Raw genomic sequence first — 19,906 nt, 5'->3', positions numbered from 1 at the left:
TAAAAAAAAGCACTTTTGCATGGCTTAAAGTCTTTAATACCTTCCAACACCCAGTCGGTATTTGCCCAGTATAGCTGATAAACATCTACTTAGTTTGAGATAGCTAAGCAAGAAGGACACATCCATTGTACGTGGTTAATAAATCCCCCTTTAACATATGACCATTCCTTGTTTGTTTAATATTGTCCATTGTTTAGGTCATCTTTCCTTTAGCATTTCTTTTTTTCAATTTAATTTAATTTAATTTTTTAAAGATTTATTTATTTCATTTATATGAGAAGACTGTAGCTGTCTTCAGACACACCAGAAGAGGGCATCAGATCCCATTACATATGGTTGTGAGCCACCATGTGGTTGCTGGGAATTGAACTCAGAACCTCTGAAAGAGCAAACAGCCAGTGCTCTTACTGCTGAGCCATCTCTCCAGCCCCCTTTAGCATTTCTTGCATCGTTTTCATTCAAAGGGCATTTTCTATTCTTTTTTTTTTACTTTGAATTAAAATGTAATTACATCATCCCCCCTTTCCTCTTCTCCCCTCAACCACTCTCACAGCCCTGACTCCTCAAATGTATGGCCTCTTTTTCTTGATTCTTGTTTCATACTCATATGCGAATAAATACATAAATACAACCTGCTGAGAACATTTGGTGTTGCTCTTTGCTTCTAGGACTTCCTAGGAGACATAGTTAAGACCACTCAACTTTGATTTCTTGGAGTTTGTATTTATGACTCTTCCTTTATGCTGAAAATCATAGTTCCTAACGACAACTTTTGAGACAGGATCTCACATTGCTTAGGTTCCCTATTGTCACTAGCTGAAGATGAGCTTAAATGTCTTCTCAGCTTCCTGCCCCTAACTTCTAAGTTCTGGAATTACAGACTTGAACCACCATGATGGTTTTATATATTTCTGGAAATTGAATCCAGGGCTTCTTGTATCACAGGCAACCTATGTACTACCAATAAGCTATATTCTTAGCTCCCAATGACATTAAAGTAATTATATCCACTGTGTGTGTGTGTGTGTGTGTGTGTGTGTGTGCATTTGAGTGCTTGCCTATATGTAGCTTCCTATAATAACAGTGAAGGGCCTGGGGTGGTCTTAGATTCAATTACCAGCCCCAGTAATAAAATCGAATTGGATCCCACCCCTAGGCAAAGAAGTACTGACAACTAACGGCTTCTAAGAGGGAGAAAACTAGGGATGGGCCCCTTAATTGGTTATCTAATACAAAGTGGTCATCTAAAATCATATACACACAGCCACATTAAATGGACTCATCAGGTTATATTTCTTTGCATATTTTTAACAACAATAATAAAAATGAGGCCATTAGTTGGAGAGAGGAGCCATGAGAAAGGTTGGAGGAGACAGACAAGGAGGAGGGAAATGATCAAAGTATGTTTTAATGTATAAAATTTTCAATAAAACCATAATTACTGAGACCAGCATGGTCTCCATAGAGTTCCAGGATAGCTAGAGCTACATAGTAAGGCCCTGTCTTAATAACAATAACAACAATATTTTCACCCAGAGGATATATCCCACTGAGGAGGCATAGCCACTTTCCCCGGGTGTTAAGTAACTTCAAGTCTTTCTCTTTTTTTTTTCTTTTTTTCTTTTTTTAAAGATTTATTTATTTATTTTATGTATGTGCAGATGGTTGTGAGCCATCATGTGGTTGCTGGGAATTGAACTCCTGTTCGCCCTAGCCCAAAGACTTATTTATTATTATATGTAAGTACACGGTAGCTGTCTTCAGACACACCAGAAGAGGGCATCAGATCTCATTACAGATGGTTGTGAGCCACCATGTGGTTGCTGGGATTTGGACTCAGGACCTTCAGAAGAGCAGTCAGTGCTCTTTACCACTGAGCCATCTCTCCAGCCTGTTGAAGTCTTTCTCTGTAGGTTATGTCAGCAACTTGATATGAGATTATTTGGGGGGGGCGGGGCTGGAGAAATGGCTCAGAGGTAAAGAACACTGCTCTTCCAGAGGTCCTGAGTTCAATTCCCAGCAACCACATGGTGGCTCACAACCATCTGTAATGAGATCTGACACCCTCTTCTGACCTGCAGACATACATGCAGGCAGAACACTGTATACGTAATAAATTAATAAGTCTTAAAAAATATTATGTTGGTTTGTTGCATTTTATTGCCATTTTATTGTGTGCTATGGCTATGCAAAACCTCCATACAGTTCTGATATCATAAATGCCTATAGACATAATCCTTCCACCAGCACGGTGCCAGCACACCCAAGACAGTTCTGACAGCTGACTTTTATTGTTTTGATTGTTGTTTTCTCCTGGGGGACAGGTGGCAGGGAGGAAACCAAAAGCATGTTAAGGACTATGGAGCACAAAATAAGTCGTGAGTGAATGTTTCTTGTTGACATGAATGTAGCCATGTTCAGGAGCCCAGTGCCTCAGACCCATGCATGTGGCAAAACCTTCCCCAGATGAGGCTCAGAGGGGATGGCAAAGCTTTTCTCTGGTGGAAATGCAAATGTTGACAGTTGTTGACCACAGCTTCCTCCTGGATGAACATAGCCTAAGACTGCTCCCTCAAGAGACCTCCTACTGAGATTAGTTAAACTTGTGTCCTTATTCATCTGGATCCCATAAGACCTACTCCTTATTCATCTATGTACACCACACTGTCTTGATTCAGATGTATAAAATAAACACATCAAGATTCCAGGTTGCAGCTGCAGTTGATGACTGACCTCCATCAGAATGAGAACAACCTACAGGATCCCAGCTTTTCTGTGTGTCTGCCCTTCTTTCATTCCCTCCTCACCCCAGTTAGGCCAATCCCTGAAGCTGTGCAGAGCATGGCAAAGGACCATGACTTGCCTAAAGTTCAGCTTGCTCAAGAACTTTCAGGAGATTTGCAAAGGAAAAGTCAAAAGCCAAAATGTCCAGAGAAACCCACCATAACCTGGTGAGTGCCGTGGGAGGGATTAGAAAACAAAGACCTTTGCCTCCAGTTTCTTCCAAGGTGGAGCCTTCCTTTCTCAAGACTTTCTCTTCCTTGGGTAATCCTTTCTTCATCTCTCTGACCTCCCTTATATTGACCGGCCTCCTTTGTCTGTTTTAGCACATAAAGTATCATTGTAGCCGGGAAGTGGTGGCACACGCCTTTAATCCCAGCACTTGGGAGGCAGAGGCAGGTGGATTTCCGAGTTCGAGGCCAGCCTGGTCTACAGAGTGAGTTCCAGGACAGCCAGGGCTACACAGAGAAACCCTGTCTCAAAAAAAAAATCATTGTAGGGCATAGTTAACCACCAGCTACAATTTGTCCCCACTTGCTATAGAGTAACAAAGAATCTCTCACTTTCAATTTCTGTGTGCCTCTGTGTGCGTGTGTGTGTGTGTGTATCTGTGTGTCTCTGTGTACATGAAAAGACAAACTACTTATGTCCTCAGACTTGATGGCAAGTGTCTTTACCTGTTGAGCCATCTTGAGCCTTGGCTTTGTAATTTTTTTTCCTAAAGATTTATTTATTTATTTTATGTCTATGAGTACACACTGTAGCTGTACAGATAGTTGTGAGCCTTCATCTGGTTGTTGGGAATTGACCTCTGCTCACTCTGGTCAACCCCACTCACTCAGTCCCTGCTTGCTCCTGCCCAAAGATCTATTTATTATTATAAATAAGTACACTGTAGCTGTCTTTGGTTGTGAACCACTATGTGGTTGCTGGGACTGGAACTCAGGACCTTTGGAAGAGCAGTCCATGCTCTTACCCACTCAGCCACCTCACCAGCCCATGTATTTTTTTTTTTAATGAAGAAAAGGATGTAGCAAAAATATTCTAATTATGAAATCACTGGTTCCCTCGTTTCCCCATGGCAACTTCTTCAAGGCATTAACTTTTGTAACAATACATTTCTTGTTGGAAGATATTTTGCAATAATGCAAAATTCTTGTTTCTCATCCCCCCCCCATTTATTTTAGCTTCTATTGATAATTCCTGCCTGCAATGGTGATCATGGCTTTGTGAAGTGGCAATTCCCACCTACTCAGTCTGTGTATACTTGTGTGTGCACATGCATGTGGAGGTCAAAGGTTAATGTCAGGTGTCTTCCTCAGTCACTCTTCATCTAACCTTTTATTTTTTTTTAAAAAAAGATTTATTTGTTTTATGTATATGAGCACACTGTAGCTGTCTTCAGCCACATCTTCATCGGAGGGCATTAGATCCCATTACAGGTGGTTGTGAGCCACCATGTGGTTGCTGGGAATTAAACTCAGGACCTCTGGAAGAGCAGTCAATGCTGTTAGCTACTGAGCCACCTCTCCAGACCCTCATCTAATCTTCTTGAGGCAGGGTCTCTTACTTATCCTGGATATTACTTCAGCTAGACTGATTGACAAGCAAGTGCCAGGGATTTTCGTGTCTCTGTCTCTCCAGCACCAGGCTTCCAGGCAAACACTGGCTGTTCCCTAATATTATCAGCATCCCTTTTATAATAATTAATTGAAATTCTATTGTAAGAAAATGTTGCTTTTTTCCCTCTTATTCAGTTATGTATTTGTGAAGGATTTGTGGCTATTTTTTTCCTGTGGGTTATAATGTATCACTGCAGCACCCATTTCATACTTCATCCTCTGTGGATAATAGAAGACAGAGCAGGTGACCAAGCTGCTAGTTCCAGGGAGAGGTGACAAATCAGCCAAGCCATATGAGGGACCTTGTAAAAACGTTTGGGTACTTTTTCCTTCCATGGTGCACTGACCATGGAGATCATAAATGCAAATATTAGAGTACTTTTTATCCTGGGTTCCTAAGTGACCTCATAGACCTGCAACTTGGCCAATCCATGCTGGACATTTGTGTGGAAAAGTCAACCACTGTTCCTCTGACCTAGTGATAATGTGAAGTTAACTAACTGGTCAAGGCAACTTTGAGAAATCATCATCTGCACATTTCTCTTGTTCTCATAAAGTCTTGTGTCCTAATCTTTATAGTGTTCGTGTAACAACAACACAGAAGATACAGGATTTTGCCTTTTCCCAAGCATAAAGGACGGACAAACTGCTTGTCTATAACTGAGTCCCCCATGAAAAGAAGCAAGCTAACAGAAAAATCAAAGAATAAGCACTAAAGCAAAACTCTTGGATGTCTATGGTCAACGATTAATATTTGCTTTCATTTACTTATTTTTATTTTTTTGAGATAGCCCCTCTAAGTAGTCCAAGCTTGCCTTGAACTAAACAGCCAGCCTGGCCTCTAACTCTGGCTATCATCTTACTTCAGATTCTCTAGGGAAGGAATGACAGGCATGTGCCACCACACCCAGCAATATCCAACATTTAGCTGTTAAATCTATTTTTGTTATTCTCACCCAAGTCAACCAGGGCAATATTTTGCAAGGGCTGTGTGATCTTTTAAAGACAGATTAGTGGCAGGATCATTTCTAGAAACCAGATGGTCTGTCTTTCTTGCCCTGGCACCATGGCTTTTCGAGTACTGGAACAAGGCTGTCAAAGCTGTACCACCGGCCCGACAGGGCAAACAGCAGGACCCGCCTTCACCACTATTCAGTATTCGGTGCAAGAGGAAAGAGAGGCCTCTCCCTCCCCTCCCCGGGGCCCCCACTTTCCCACGCAGGCGCCCTGGGACTCCCGCCTCCTCACCCGCTAGCCACAGCCCCACCTCATTTTTAGTTAATTAATGGGCGGCTACATGTTCCCCAGAAGGGCGTTGCCATCTCCGGCAACCGTCCTGGTTGGCCTACAGACTGGCGCGGCGTGTGATGCCGTCGCGACTCCGTCACTGCGTTTAGGGCGTGGCTTCGGCTCCGGGCGCCTCAAGGAGACTTGGGGACGCCCGAACCACTCCTTTTGAGTGCCAGGGTGCCGCGGCCGCCGCGAGTGTCTGCTGCGCTCCATGAGGAAGATGCTTGCCGCTGTGTCCCGCGTGTTGGCAGGCGCTGCACAGAAGCCGGTGAGGTCGCCTGATCCCGGGAGGCCGGGGTGGGGCAGGAAGAGGGCGGGCCGGGCGCCCCCCATCTGGAGCGCACGGCTTGGTGCTGGGGACGAGCTACGGAGCTTGGGTGGGCTTTCCCCGCAGTACGTGTCGCCACTGGCCCGGGGAAGAGCGGTTTGAGAACGGGCCCAGTCCGCTGTGCCTCCCCCAATCCCCTCTGGTAGAGCTTCACGCCAGCTCCCCTGTAGCGCCCCACAACTGCTCGTAGCTTACGGGGCACTGGGAGGTGGAGCTTGGGTTTGCTCCAGCCTCTCTGGACTCGGTTGACTTCCACTCTCCTTCATGTCATCGCTCTTGGCTGTGAGGCCACGTAAGACGAAATGAACAGCTCCCGGTCCCGAGAGTCGGAGGTTCCGTGCGCACTCCGACTTCGTCGTTTACTAGTCTTACTAGTCTTGAGTCTCCCGGGAACCGTCAAGAAGCAGGAGTTTTAAAAACTGAGGGTCCAGTTTTCTCCTCTCTCTAATGGAGATATACTGAGGACGCTATGGGGGTTATCTTGAGTTGGTCAGTGGCAGGGATGTCAACTCTTCTGCCTGGCACCTGGCGAGGACGGGTGGCCAGCTGCGTGAGCATTTGTGGATCACCTGTGTTCTGTTCTGAGGAAGGTTCTGGGAGGTCAGGTTCACGGAAAACAAACTTCCTCCACTCCCTGCTCGTCTGAACTTTTTCTTGGCAATCAATTTTAGAGCAATCGAGCGTAACCCAGAGGAAGCCGCATTACCCTTAAACACACAGAGGCTTAGAGTTCAAAGTAGCGAAAGAAAACAGCAATGGTTTTCGGAGGGTTGGGATTAGAGGTTAAGACTTCTGGCCCGGCTTTAAGAGCTGTCTAATACCTAAGCTTTTAGCATTTTGACCTCTAGCCACACAGAGGTTGCTTTCTCCTGGTGTAACCGCCATCAGGTTTTGACTTGTAGTTCTGGTTCTATTGATTTCTTTAGGATTTGATGCAATTCTGCTTAGTTTGGGGAGGTTGTGGAGAGGTCGAAAGTGTACGTCTCAAGGAATTCCATCAAGTAATGGAAAAGCACCATTTGACTGAATAAATGCCGCATTCGTGTTTGAGTCTGAACCGGCAGCAAAGCACATTTCTTAATGTGTCTTTGTATATGTCTATGACATAGCCAACATTTATTGAACTCTTAGTATGTGCCCTGAATTCAGCCAGGCTCTTCCCAAGTGTTAAAAGTGCATCATCCATCGATTTTCAGTTGGTTTGAAACATGTTTCTTGTGTGCAGAAATTACTAGTTGAAGGGAAATTTGTTTATAGCTAGGGGGCTGGACCTGAAATAAAAATTGAAAACGAAAAGAAGATTTGTTCTCCTCAGTGGAAAGAAAAAAATAAACAGCCCCGACTAGAATCAGAGTTTCTACAAGTTGAGTTAGAATCTGAAATCAATGAAAATCATACCTTTTGCTTTTAAGACATGTGCTCCCCTTTTGGAGTGTAGAGGGGGATAGGAAGCTGGGAACATCCTTAAATCTTCGTTAGACACGAGAAGCTAACCTTAGGTGTTGGATTGCTTTGTCTGAAAGTCGTTTACGGTTTTCTTCAAGTTTACCTTACAGCAGGAAAAAAAAATTCTAGAGTCGAATTCACCATAGGAAGCACCCAGTTATTTTCTCACTTCTTGTTGTGGTGTAACTTGTACAGTAGCTGGTTTTTTTTTTTTTTTTTTTTTTTTTTGAGACAAAGTCTCACTATCCCTGGCTGGCCTGGAACTCAGATCTCTTTACCTTCCCGCCTCTGGAGTGCTTGCATTAAAATCTTGTGTGACCACATCCGGCTGGCTAAGGGGGAAGAGAAGTAGGAGAAGTAGGTCGCTTTGTCTTTGTCTCAGTCTCTTTATGTAAGGTCTCCCTGTGTAGCTCCGGCTGGCCTGGGACTCATGTGTTGACTAGGCTGACTTCCAGTCAGAGATCTATTCCTGCCTCTGCCTCTCGTGTGCTGGGATCAAAGGAGCCTGGCTTTGTGCCTATAGTTGCTACATGGTAATTAGGAACCATTCTTGAAACTCTTCAGTGTGTTTCAAACCTAAGTTTCACCTTTAATCTCGGGAGGAGACCTTGTACCTCTATCATTTGCAAATCTAAGTGACTGCAGATTTCTTTATTTCCGCCCTTAAAACACAGACTGGCTCAAGAGTTTTAGTTTTTTCAGGTTATACTGGTGAAAAGACTTTAAAATTTAATTTAAGCCTTGCAAAAAGATACAATAGTAAGCGGTGGCCAGCCAAACTTGTGTAACTTGAGCTGTGGCAGACAAGGATACCCAGAGGGGGATGGGGGCTAGGCACTTGCTCTTTGATGGCGGCCGGAGATTTGCCTGGAGCTAATCCCCTTATCTTCCTCTGAAGCCTCTGTGCGCTTTGTACCTTTACACTTTTTAATTCTGCTAGTTGTTTTTCCCCCTTAAAAATTAGGAAAACATGGAGATTTCCCTCAGGCTGAGAGGTTGGTCACCTCTGTCTCCTCACACTTTTTGGATGTGAAACTTTGAAGTGGTTTACAAAAGTTGTGTTTTTATTTTTAAATGGGGTTGAAAGCTTTCCAAGTCTGTAAGATGGACCCACATTTAATTTTTTTTCTTTTATAACTTTTATTTGTGATGTTTTCTTTTGTGAGATTTTTTTTTTTTACTTTGTCTCTGCATATCAGGCAAGGTTTTTAATTCATGCTGGTACACTCTGAGAATTCTTTTTTTGGTTTTTTGAGGCAGGGTTTCTATGTATAGCTTTGGCTGTCTTAGAACTCAGAAATCCACCTGCCTCTGCCTCCCAAGCACTGGGATTAAAGGCGTGCACCACCAACTGCCTGGCTAGAATTCTTAAATACTTTTTACTCCCTCACTTGAATGATTCTGTATTTAGATACTTAGAAATTTCTATTTTCTGGAGTAGATCATTCAAGGTCTCCACGAGAGGAATTTCATTACGGGCTAAAGTGTAGCTCAGGGAGAGCATGCCCTTAGCAATGTGAGGTCATGTGTTCAATCCCCAGCCATGCCCCCCACCCCGCCCAAGAAAAGAAAACCAGACAAGAATCCCATTTAAAATTAATTCTCCTTGCTATTTTGACTTTCTCTGAGAGGCACCGAGAGACACAGTTGTGTCTGCTCCCCAACACCCACACCCACACACCAATATCCTGGCTGTCCTAGAGTTTGCTCTGTGGACCAGGCTGGCCTGGGACTCACCCCGCCCCTACCCCTGCCTCATCCTGGGCGGTGGGGGGTGGATTTAAAGAAATGAGCCATCACTGCCTTGCTCTATAAACTTATCTTTGAGAAAGAACTTACCTTTTTTCTCCTACTAATGCCTAGCTGGTTTGATCTCTGCTGTAGGTTGTTCCCCAACTAGTTTCTGTAGTTGTATCTAGAAATTTACTTTGCAATACAGTAGCTACTTCTGGCTCCACAAAATAATTTTTAACTGCCAAAAAAAAAAAAAAAAATCACAGCCATTTGTTTGCTACCTGGCTGGTCTCGGGTTTAGTTTTTCTTCATTTTGCAATAGATATGTTTACACATTGTCTCTTCCTCTGATTTAACTGCAGCATCCATTACTAGTATTTCGATTTCCCCTTGGGTAAGTGTGCCATTGTATTTGTTGGCTTTGTCAGATAGTAGTATAGTAGTTGCCAAAGTGTGCTCCTCCCCACTTTGTGTCTATGGCTTTGAAAATTTTCCTATTTTTAGCTACTTGTGGTTAGCTGTGGTCTGAAAATACTCAATGAAAAATCTCCAGAAAGAAAGAATAGATGAGTTTTAATCTGGGTGCTGTTCTGCCTAGAATGATGCAGTCTTGCACTCCAGATCATAAATCATCCCTTCCGCCAGGTATCCGCTCTGTATACTCAGCTCCCCAGTTGTACAGCACCAGGAGCCATCTTGATTACTATCAGATCAGCTGCCTTCGGATCATAGTGCTTGCACATAGCATTCCAGTATTCCCAGTGGTTTTAGGATTCTACTGAGGGTCTAAGACTATCTCCTGAGCATAATGGAAGGTGCTGCATGCCTCTCATTCAAGCATCGGGAGGAGACAATGGGAAAGAGCAAGAGAGATATAAGTAGATCTTTTTATTGTTTTGTTTTGTTTTTCGAGACAGGGTTTCTCTGTGTAGCCCTGGCTGTCCTGGAACTCACTCTGTAGACCAGGCTGGCCTCGAACTCAGAAATCTGCCTGCCTCGGCCTCCCAAGTGCTGGGATTAAAGGTGTGTGCCACTACCACCCAGCTATAAGTAGATCTTAACACTGTGCACTATTGGCTCATACGCTTGGAAGTATAGGGAGCATGCTGATCTTAACCCTCACCAAGGTCAAACCCAATGCTAGAAAATATATTGTGTTATATATTAAACATGCTTTTTATGGGATCTCATGAATATACTTCAAATCTCCAGGAAAAGGAACTCGGCTAGTTTACCTGCAAGTATGTTCAAATGTGGCAGAAAGTGGCTAAAATTGAATGATTCTGTTTTGTGGTCTAATGTGAACTTTAGTTATCACATAGAATGTTGTTCAAAGATTTGTTCAGTTGTGAAAGTAGAAAAGAATTGGTAACTCTAACCACGGAGGCATATTGTAGCCACTCAAACACCAAGAAGGGAACAATGTTTTAAGAAACCCTTCTTCCCTTATGGGGCTTCAAGAGGAACCTTCTCAAGATTTAGGCTATTCTGTTGGAGAACGGCTGGCCCAAGTCCAGTGTTAACAAGCACTACCATGATGTTTCTCATTAAGGTATTATCTCATGCTTCGAGTAGTTTATTTTATATTTTATTTTATTTATGGGTATGTATCATAGAAAAGCAGTTTTCCATAGATAGGGATTAATGGCTAGTTTTATTTGAAGTACTTTGCAAACAAACCTTCCAAAGCCCACGTGTAACGTAGGTTGTTTAGTTTGGTTGGTAATAATTACTGTTCTCGCTGTGGTTTCTTTGAAAACACAAAGCAGATGAGTTTGGCGTTTGCCACTCTTCATTTTGCCTTCAGATAATGATATGGCTATGTTTTAAATCTGTGCTTCAAGCATGGGTTCATGATAGTAATGACTTACTCTTGACAGTAAAGAACAAAATAATGGCTTTATATGCATGTTTTTGTTTTCTAGGCAAGCAGAGTGCTGGTAGCTTCCCGTAATTTTGCAAATGATGCTACATTTGAGATTAAGGTAAGAGGAGTTTCACACTTTCTTAGTCACTAGTTTGTGAACATGTATAGCTTGATGCAGTTTCACCTTCAAGGAGGAGTATTTTGATATTGATGCTTTGAAAGTGGGGTCACTTTTCTTTCAGATATTCCAGAATCAAAGGCTCAGAGAAATTGAGCAAGAAGAACTTCCTGGTAGTTTAAGGGAGACGGGCTTTAAAAATGTACCCTGGTTGTGGTGTCTAACCTCTTGACATTCTGACATGCTATCATCTGCAAACATGTTGGGTTGCCCCCAGAGCTGTTCTGGGTACATGGCCCTTCTTGAGCCCCAGGCTGGATACACGTGTGGCATGGGGTGTGCGTCAGTGAAACATTGATGACCCTAGATTTAAGGAGTCAGAAACATTTTGAAGCACTGTTTTTATTTTATTGTACTTTATTTTAACCCAGGGTCTCATGGAACCTGAGTTAGTCCCAAACTATCTAGCAAAGGGATAACCTTGAACTCTTGATCCTGTAGTCAACTTTCAAGTGATAAGATCATAGGTTTATGCTATCACACATTCTTCCTTCCCCTTCCCTTTCCCCCCTCCCCTTCCCTCCTTCCCTTCCTTCTTACCTATCTTCCTTCCCCCTCCTCCCTTCTTTTCTCCTTCCCTCCTTCCTTTTTGGTTTTACAAGACACGGTCTCTCTGTGTAGCCCTGGCTGTCCTGGAACTCACCCTGTAGACCAGGCTGGCTTCGAACTCCTATAGATCACTTGCCTCTGCTTCCAGAGTGCTAGGATTAAAGGCTCACACTTTCGTGAAGCACTTCTGAGGCCTGCATGTCTTTGCTGTTCAAGTTGTCTGTTAGTGGAGGTGGATCTTAGAATGGGCCAGCAGTATGTGTGGGGTAGTAACTGGAGGGCGACCATCTCACTCCACTTCAGAAATGTGACCTTCATCGGCTAGAAGAGGGCCCTCCAGTCACCACGGTGCTCACCAGAGAGGATGGGCTCAAGTATTACAGGATGATGCAGACTGTGCGCCGGATGGAGCTAAAGGCAGATCAGCTGTATAAGCAGAAAATTATTCGTGGTTTCTGTCACTTATGTGATGGTCAGGTAAGCGATTATACAGCCACGTTATTGGGATTTTTAAATAGCTTGCTTCCTTTCCTTTCTTCCTTTCCTTTCCTTCTCTCTCCCCTTATCACTTTCTTTTACTTCTCCTTCATCCCATCATTTTTAACATGTAAAAACCACCATTTATTTACCTATTTTGTCGTGTGTGGAGTACATGTTTGTCACTCTGTGTGGGGTGTCAGAGGACAGCTTGCAGCAGGGTTTGGCTCTTCCCATCTACCATGTGGGTTCCAGGGATTGAGTTCAACCTGTCAGGCTTGATAGCAAACTCGTTTGCTCTCACTGACTTGTCTCTTAGCATTTCACTGCTTGCTAGAACCCTACTCACCTATACTGTATAAATTCCTGGGAATGGGGGGCTTTTTGGGTATATTAGTTACTTCCTTTTGTGACAGAATAGCCAACCTAAGCAACATAAGGACCTGCTGATTTTTAGCTCAGACTTTGTAGGTACAGTCATGGCAGTAGGATCAGAGAGAGTATTGTATCTGCATTCAGGAAGCAGCGGGGCGAATGCTGCTGCCCGCCTTACTTTGTCCTCCCGCCCCGACCCCTCCAGGACAGGTTTCTCTGTATAGCCCTGGCTGTCCTGGAACTCACTCTGTAGACCAGGCTGGCCTCAAACTCAGAAATCTGCCTGCTTCTGCCTCCCAAGTGCTTGGGATTAAAGGCGTGTGCCACCACTGCCGGGTCTACTTTGTCTTTTTTAAGTCAGTCTGGGAGCCTAGCTTGTGGGATGGTGTCCCCCCATTTAGGGTAGGTCTTCCCACTTGAACATGAGAAACTTCCTCATAGACATGCCCAGAGATTTGTCTCCTAGGTGATTCTAGAACTTTTTAAAATAAGAATTATTTATTTTATGTATAGGAGCTGTCTTCAGCCACACCAGAAGAGGGCATCAGATCCCATTACAGGTGGTTGTGAGCCACCATGTGGTTGCTGGGAATTGAACTCAGGACCTCTGGAAGAGCAGTCAGTGCTCTTAACCATTGGGCCATCTCTCCAGCCCCATTCTAGAACTTTTTTTTGGGGGGGGGTTGGTTTTTTTCGAGACAGGGTTTCTCTGTGTCGCCTCAGCTGTCCTGGAACTCACTCTGTAAATCAGACTGGCCTCAAACTCAGAGATCCGCCTGCCTCTGCCTCCCAAGTGCTGGGATTAAAGGCGTGCGCCACCACCGCCCGGCAATTCTAGAACTTTTTAACTTGACAGTTACTGCAGGCACAATTGGTTGAAGTTACTGCTGTCAAATTCAGAAACGTATGGGAGCTACCTAGGTAGAATAAATGAAGTGGGCCATGTATAACAAAATATGTAAGATGGATCAGTGGGAAGTTGGGATGGTTATGCCCCACCCAAAGGTTCTAGTCAGTTACTTCCATATGGGAACACAGAACTAACTAAGGCCTCTTTGGTTTTTATTACATTCTATTGGATTATTTTCAAAACTGTCCAGGCTAAAAGAAATAGCACATTTGTGGATTGGTTATGATTTATGGTTTGGACCTTTGTTTTTTGGGTTACTAGTAGCAGGATTTACTACCCTGACTTTTTTTTAACTGGTACTAATTAAAAACTTTTTATTTAAACGTGAAAATGGCATTGCTTCCTGGTTCCCCCTTTACTCCAGGAAGCCTGCTGTGTAGGCCTGGAGGCTGGCATAAACCCCACGGACCATCTCATCACTGCCTATCGAGCACATGGTTTCACCTTCACTAGGGGCCTGCCTGTCCGAGCAATTCTTGCGGAGCTAACAGGTTTGTTGTAGATTTACAGAGAGGGGCTAGTGAGTGGAGGGGGTATTCAGATATCTCCCAGTAAGCTGCTAAGCATTATGAGTTAGTGGTAAAAAAAAAAAAATTGAAATGATCCTTCTGGTGTGGCATTTTGGTACTTTTAAGGAAACCATTTATGAGGCTGTCTGACCCTTCAGGTGAAATTGAAAAATCATAGCACTGTACAGTGGGAATAAAGTTTGCTGTCACTAAAAAGGCCAGCAAGAAGTCTAATAGAGAAAGTAACATGCTGACAGATTCTAGATAGCTATTTAATATTCCTCTTTCCTGTGATATTTTTGGGTCCTATATTTTTTAGTATACCAGTGTAGAAGTGAGGTTTATGTACTCCCCCCACACCCAATGTCAAAACTGCATGCTAATTTAGGGTAAGTGACTAGAGAGCAGACACTGGAGGGTTAGTCTAACCTTCCTGATCCGACAGGGAGACAAGGCGGAAGGTGTTTTCCTGAAGGGACCAGTGTTTAAACAATTGGATTTGGTGGTGGTTATTGCTTTGTGTGGTTGGTTTTTCATGCACAGATGTGTGCTGCCGTTTCTAGGACGAAGAGGAGGTTGTGCTAAAGGGAAAGGCGGATCAATGCACATGTATGCCAAGAACTTCTATGGGGGCAATGGCATCGTTGGAGCTCAGGTAACTGGGGAAGATGTTAGTAGATTGGGTCCTGGCCTGTGTTGTGTCTTCAGGAACTTCACCCCAGAGAACTACTCTCTTGAAGGATTGCAATAACATTTGGGGGTTTGGTTTGTCTTTCAACACTTAATCACTTAATCTTACCAATTTCTTAGTTAGTAGGGAGATTTGGGTAGTGATTTAAAGTTCACTCTTTCTGCTGTGTTTCATAAGTAAGAGCCTGGAGCCGTGGAGCTATCCCTTCACCTTATTGTATCTCAGTAAATTGAATCGCTCCTTACCTCACTCTCATAGATAATGCTCATTCTGGGGCCCAGCTACAAGAAAGGGTCTGTTAGGTTGACAGCCTAGTCAAAATCAAAGCCTTACTTTCATTAGGGTGTGCTCATTCTTATCAATGAGAGGTGAAACATTAACAGCATACAATGTCCAATGCGGTAGGTTTTTATTGTATAATATACCTAGGTCTCCACGTTTACCTTGTCAGGATCAGTGGTTAAATCTTTGGTTGGACAAATATCAGCCCTTGTTGGAACAATATAGTATTTATGTTTTGTTGAAAATAACCCGTTGGGTGGGAGTTTAGCTCCAGCGTCTCTCCAGAAGTTGATTAATTTCTACTGCCTCCTTTCCTGGTGGGGGTTTTTGTAGGTGCCCCTGGGAGCAGGAATTGCTCTGGCCTGCAAGTACAATGGAAAAGATGAGGTCTGTTTGACATTGTATGGTGATGGTGCTGCTAATCAGGTAAGTGCATCTCTGAATATTCATGTTGTGACTAAGTCATATTTGGACTTAAAAGAAATGGTATATTGTTTATTGAAATACCACTTCATGTGGCAGACTCACATCTGGTTTTATGGCCCTATGAAAAAGATCTATTTAGCTTTATGTGTGTGATTGTTTTGCCTGTGTGTGTTTGTGTACTGCATGTCTGCCTGGTGCTAATAGAGGTCAGGAGATCCTCTAGAGCTGAGGGATTAAGATGGTTGTGAGCTGTCACATGTGGGTGCTGGGAACTGAACCTGAGTTTTCTATAAGAGCAGTATGTGCTTTTAACATGTGTTCAGCCCCACTTGTAAATATGTATAGACTCTTACTTTCTTGGACTCCAGGGCAGTGCCAGATTCCTATAGGGTTAGAATCTTAATTGTTGGTTTCTTGGCTCAGCCTGTCTTGGTTTCATTTATCACCACTCTCTGGATAGGCACTTAGTGAGACATGTCTCAGATGCTGAATCTCAGATGCTGCAGGGTCACTCTGATTATCTGGTCAAATGAATATGACAGATGAATGAGAGTATAAAACTAATTGCTAGCTCAGTGTTTCTCCATGTTCTTTTTTTGTTTGTTTGTTTGTTTTTTGGTTTTTCGAGACAGGGTTTTCTCTGTGTAGCTCTGGTTGTCCTGGAACTCACTCTGTAGACCAGGCTGGCCTCGAACTCAGAAATCTGGCTGTCTTTGCCTCCCAAGTGCTGGGATTAAAGGCATGTGCCACCACTGCCTGGCCTCTCCCTGTTCTTCTTGACAGTGTATCCTATATTAGTAGACAACCCCCCCAGATGTATACTAGTTTTACAGTGCCCGCCACATCTCCCTACTATGGCCAGCACATGCTCCTTTCCCTCCCCACCAAAAACTTGGTTGTAAAGGCTCTCACAGCCTCCGTGCAAGCTTTCTGTGTTACATAGAGCACAGGTTGTTAGGAATGGGAATGGTCTAGAGAAATGAGCAAACTAAACCACTTGAACATTTTATGAAATATTTTCAGGGTCAGATCTTTGAAGCTTACAATATGGCAGCATTGTGGAAATTACCTTGTATTTTCATCTGTGAGAATAACCGCTATGGCATGGGGACATCGGTCGAGAGAGCAGCAGCCAGCACAGACTACTACAAAAGAGGAGATTTTATTCCTGGACTCAGGGTAAGGTCCCTAGCTGCTCTATGATTTCATCACCTTATGCCTGAATAGGTCGTAGAAAAGCTGAGTGGGAGAACAAGAGGTGTGGCTTAGTGGCTGAGAACTTGCATGTGTGAGGCCCTGGATTCCATTCTCCAGCACCACAATTACAGTGACATAGGTTTGGACAGTTCAGTTACATTCTGCCCCTTCCACCTCTATCAACAGGTAGATGGAATGGATATCTTGTGTGTCCGAGAGGCAACAAAGTTTGCAGCTGCCTATTGCAGGTCTGGTAAGGTAAGACTAGAAACTTTTTCTTAGGCTTTTAGGTTATAAATTTATGACATTTATCTCAAAGTTCAAAGAAGCTTTTCCAGATAGCAGTTAGAACTATCCTGGGCTAATGAGCTCTCTAAGACAGAATCCAATGAGGTGGCTCACCTGGTAAACACTTCGCCTTTCTCTCTGTTGTCTCCTTGGCATTTTGTCTTCACTTTGACATCAACTTGATCTTGTTTTGTTGTTTGATTCACCTAATCCTGTGTTCCCATCCCATCCTTGGATGATCAAACTTAGAATCCCTCCCAAGCCTACTTTTACTTAATAGGCTATCAAGTGTAATCTGTCTCGCTGCTGTTTGTGTCAGTGTATGGCACAGAGGGAACAGGCAACAGTGAGACTAGCTTAAAAGGAGGGTCACGTAGCAAAGTTTAACGAGTTGTTCTAAGCCCAGAAAACATGCCCCTGTAGTTTATTTTTGATAAAATTGAGGATGAAACATGAGATAAGTAGGTCTTAAGAATCAAACAGTAAGCTCTTGACAGCTGAGATGATACATTGAAGGATTAAGAATGCATTGAATGTCTCCATTTGAGGCCAATGAACCTTGGCACCCATTCACATTGTCTTAATCACTTATGGGTTTGTTTTAGGGGCCCATCCTGATGGAGCTACAGACTTACCGCTACCATGGACATAGCATGAGTGACCCTGGAGTAAGGTAGGGTTGTGAGGAATCTGCATGTGGTTTCCATAGTGGGTGGGCAGGCTTTGGGCTACTTAAGTAAAATTGCAGTTCTGTTGGCATCAAGTGCTTATTTTGAGTCTTAGTTTGAAAGCAGCCTGAAGATTCCTGCAGTGTATGTATCCTATGTGTTACAGCATGAGCAGTAATTTTTAAAAGAGCATTATGTAACTAAATTACAGTGTAGAATTGAATGTAAGGCAGGTCTGTTTTGGGGTTGTTTAGTTCTACCTGAAGAGGACTGGAGTTTGAAAATCTCACTGGTAGGGGAGCAGGGCTAACTGCTACATGGGAAGTTTGTCCTCTTTCACTTAGCTGTAATATGGAATTCTGAATTAGGCTTGCTACAATTGAAGTCAGTTTTAAGTTTAGCCTTTCTAGAATGGACTAAGGGCAGGCAGAGAACAAATTATGTGGACAAGTGGATGTTGTGTAGCAACTGCCCCACCATAGAACCCTGACATTTTTTCAAAAGTAACCGGGCAGAAACTTGGTGTCCAACATTTTGCTGGCCGTGTTGCTTTGGGGTCTTAGTGAGAAAGGCGAGGCCTGTATATTTCCTTATTGGTAGGTATTGTGATGCTTCAGAATGGGTAATTATCACAACTTCCAGCCTCCATTTGCCCTATCCATGTAAAAATTTGAGGCTAAAGAGGCAGAAGTGATGGCCCTGCCTTCCAGATCAAAGAAGCGGATCAAAACTTGGCCCTTGTCAGAATGCCAGAGAAGCCTGAAGTTGGAGCAAATAACTTTCTTTCTTTATTAGATATTTTCTTTATTTACATTTCAAATGATAACCCCTCTCCCAGTTTCCTCTCCAACCCCTCCCCCACTTCCTGCCCCTTCCCCCTGCTCACCAACCCACTCTCTCCTGCTTCCTGGCCTTGGCATTCCCCTACACTGGGGCATAGAACCTTTACAGGACCAAGAGCCTCTCCTCCCATTGATGACCCGACTAGGCCATCCTTTGCTACATATGCATCTGGAACCATTACTCCCACCATGTGTACTCTTTGGTTGGTGGTTTAGTCCCTGGGAGCTCTGCGGGGGTGGGGGAGGTCTGGTAGGTTCATATTGTTGTTCTTCCTATGGGATTGCAAACCCCTTCAGCTCTTCCCCTAACTCCTCTATTGGAGTTCCCCATGCTCAGTCTGATGCTTGCTGCAAGCAGCCACCAAACCCAGACACTATTGCTGGGAAGTGAAGGCTGACAGGAGCTTGATATAGCTGTCCCCTGAGAGGCTCTGCCAGTGCCTGACCAATAGAGATGCTAACAACTTTCTATAAAAGATGCCTAACAGCCTGTCACCCTGCTATTCCCACAGTGACATGACATCACTATTAACTTGTTCCTCTTTTTCAAAAATACTCGTATACTTCACTCAGCTGTCTGGTCCACAGGCATTATTTTTATGGGTCTGTCACTCACTGCATCTCCCTTTTCCACAGTTACCGCACTCGAGAGGAAATCCAGGAAGTAAGAAGTAAGAGCGACCCTATTATGCTTCTCAAGGATAGGATGGTGAACAGCAATCTTGCAAGTGTTGAAGAATTAAAGGTATAGTTGCTCTTGGAGGTTTAAGTCTGGCTTTAAAGTTGGGTACTATACCAGTCTTCCACCCCTCACAAAATGTCACCCTTAGATGGCCAGAGAGTTGAGCTTTTTCAAACTTAGAAAGTGCTCTACAGGGCTATATTTTGGTCCTCTTGCTGAGAATGAACCAGGGCAAGGGAGATGGCTTAGTTGGTAAAGTACCTGCTGCACATGCAGGAGGATTTGAGTGTGGAATCCCCACATCACAGAAAATGGGCATATTGGTGCATGCATACAACCCTAGCTCTGGTAGAAGTAGAGAGAAGCAGATTCTTGGAGCATGCTGGCCAACCCTCAATGATAGATAATACCGACTCAAAAAAATAAGGTGGAGAGCAATGGAAGATGATACCTGACATCAGCTCTGGCCTCTACAGACAATTAAGAGTTACAAACTCACTGTCTTAAGTGACTAATAATCACATTCATACAAAAACATTGTTTCTCCCTTTTTCCTAAAAATCAGGCTTTCCATTTTTAATTCATATGCTGTTGAAGAATCACATAATATCACTACCAACAGGTTCTCCAACATTCTAGTTGGTTCCAAAACTGCCCTTGATTGAAAACAATCTCTTGCATTGTAATCTGCTGTTTAGGAGATTGATGTGGAAGTGAGGAAAGAAATCGAGGATGCTGCCCAGTTTGCCACGGCTGATCCAGAG

The 19,906-nt window shown here is 43.6% G+C and overlaps 1 protein-coding gene across 1 annotated transcript; it reads left to right on the top strand.

Moving 5' to 3' along the window:
- Positions 1 to 5,805: 5,805 nt before the first annotated feature.
- On the top strand, positions 5,806 to 19,906 carry Pdha1 (pyruvate dehydrogenase E1 alpha 1 subunit; the record flags this gene model as incomplete). Its single annotated transcript, XM_031383475.1, has 11 exons — positions 5,806 to 5,961; positions 11,127 to 11,186; positions 12,099 to 12,272; positions 13,922 to 14,048; positions 14,630 to 14,721; positions 15,373 to 15,465; positions 16,489 to 16,644; positions 16,849 to 16,920; positions 17,556 to 17,623; positions 19,097 to 19,205; positions 19,841 to 19,906. Coding segments are annotated over exons 1-11 (1,074 nt in total), but the record flags the coding sequence as incomplete, so codon positions are not given.

This window comes from Mastomys coucha, chromosome X (assembly GCF_008632895.1).
Source record: "Mastomys coucha isolate ucsf_1 chromosome X, UCSF_Mcou_1, whole genome shotgun sequence".
Classification (NCBI taxonomy): Eukaryota; Metazoa; Chordata; class Mammalia; order Rodentia; family Muridae; genus Mastomys; species Mastomys coucha.
Note: the sequence above shows the minus strand (reverse complement) of the source record. Positions and strands in the feature narration are given on the sequence as shown.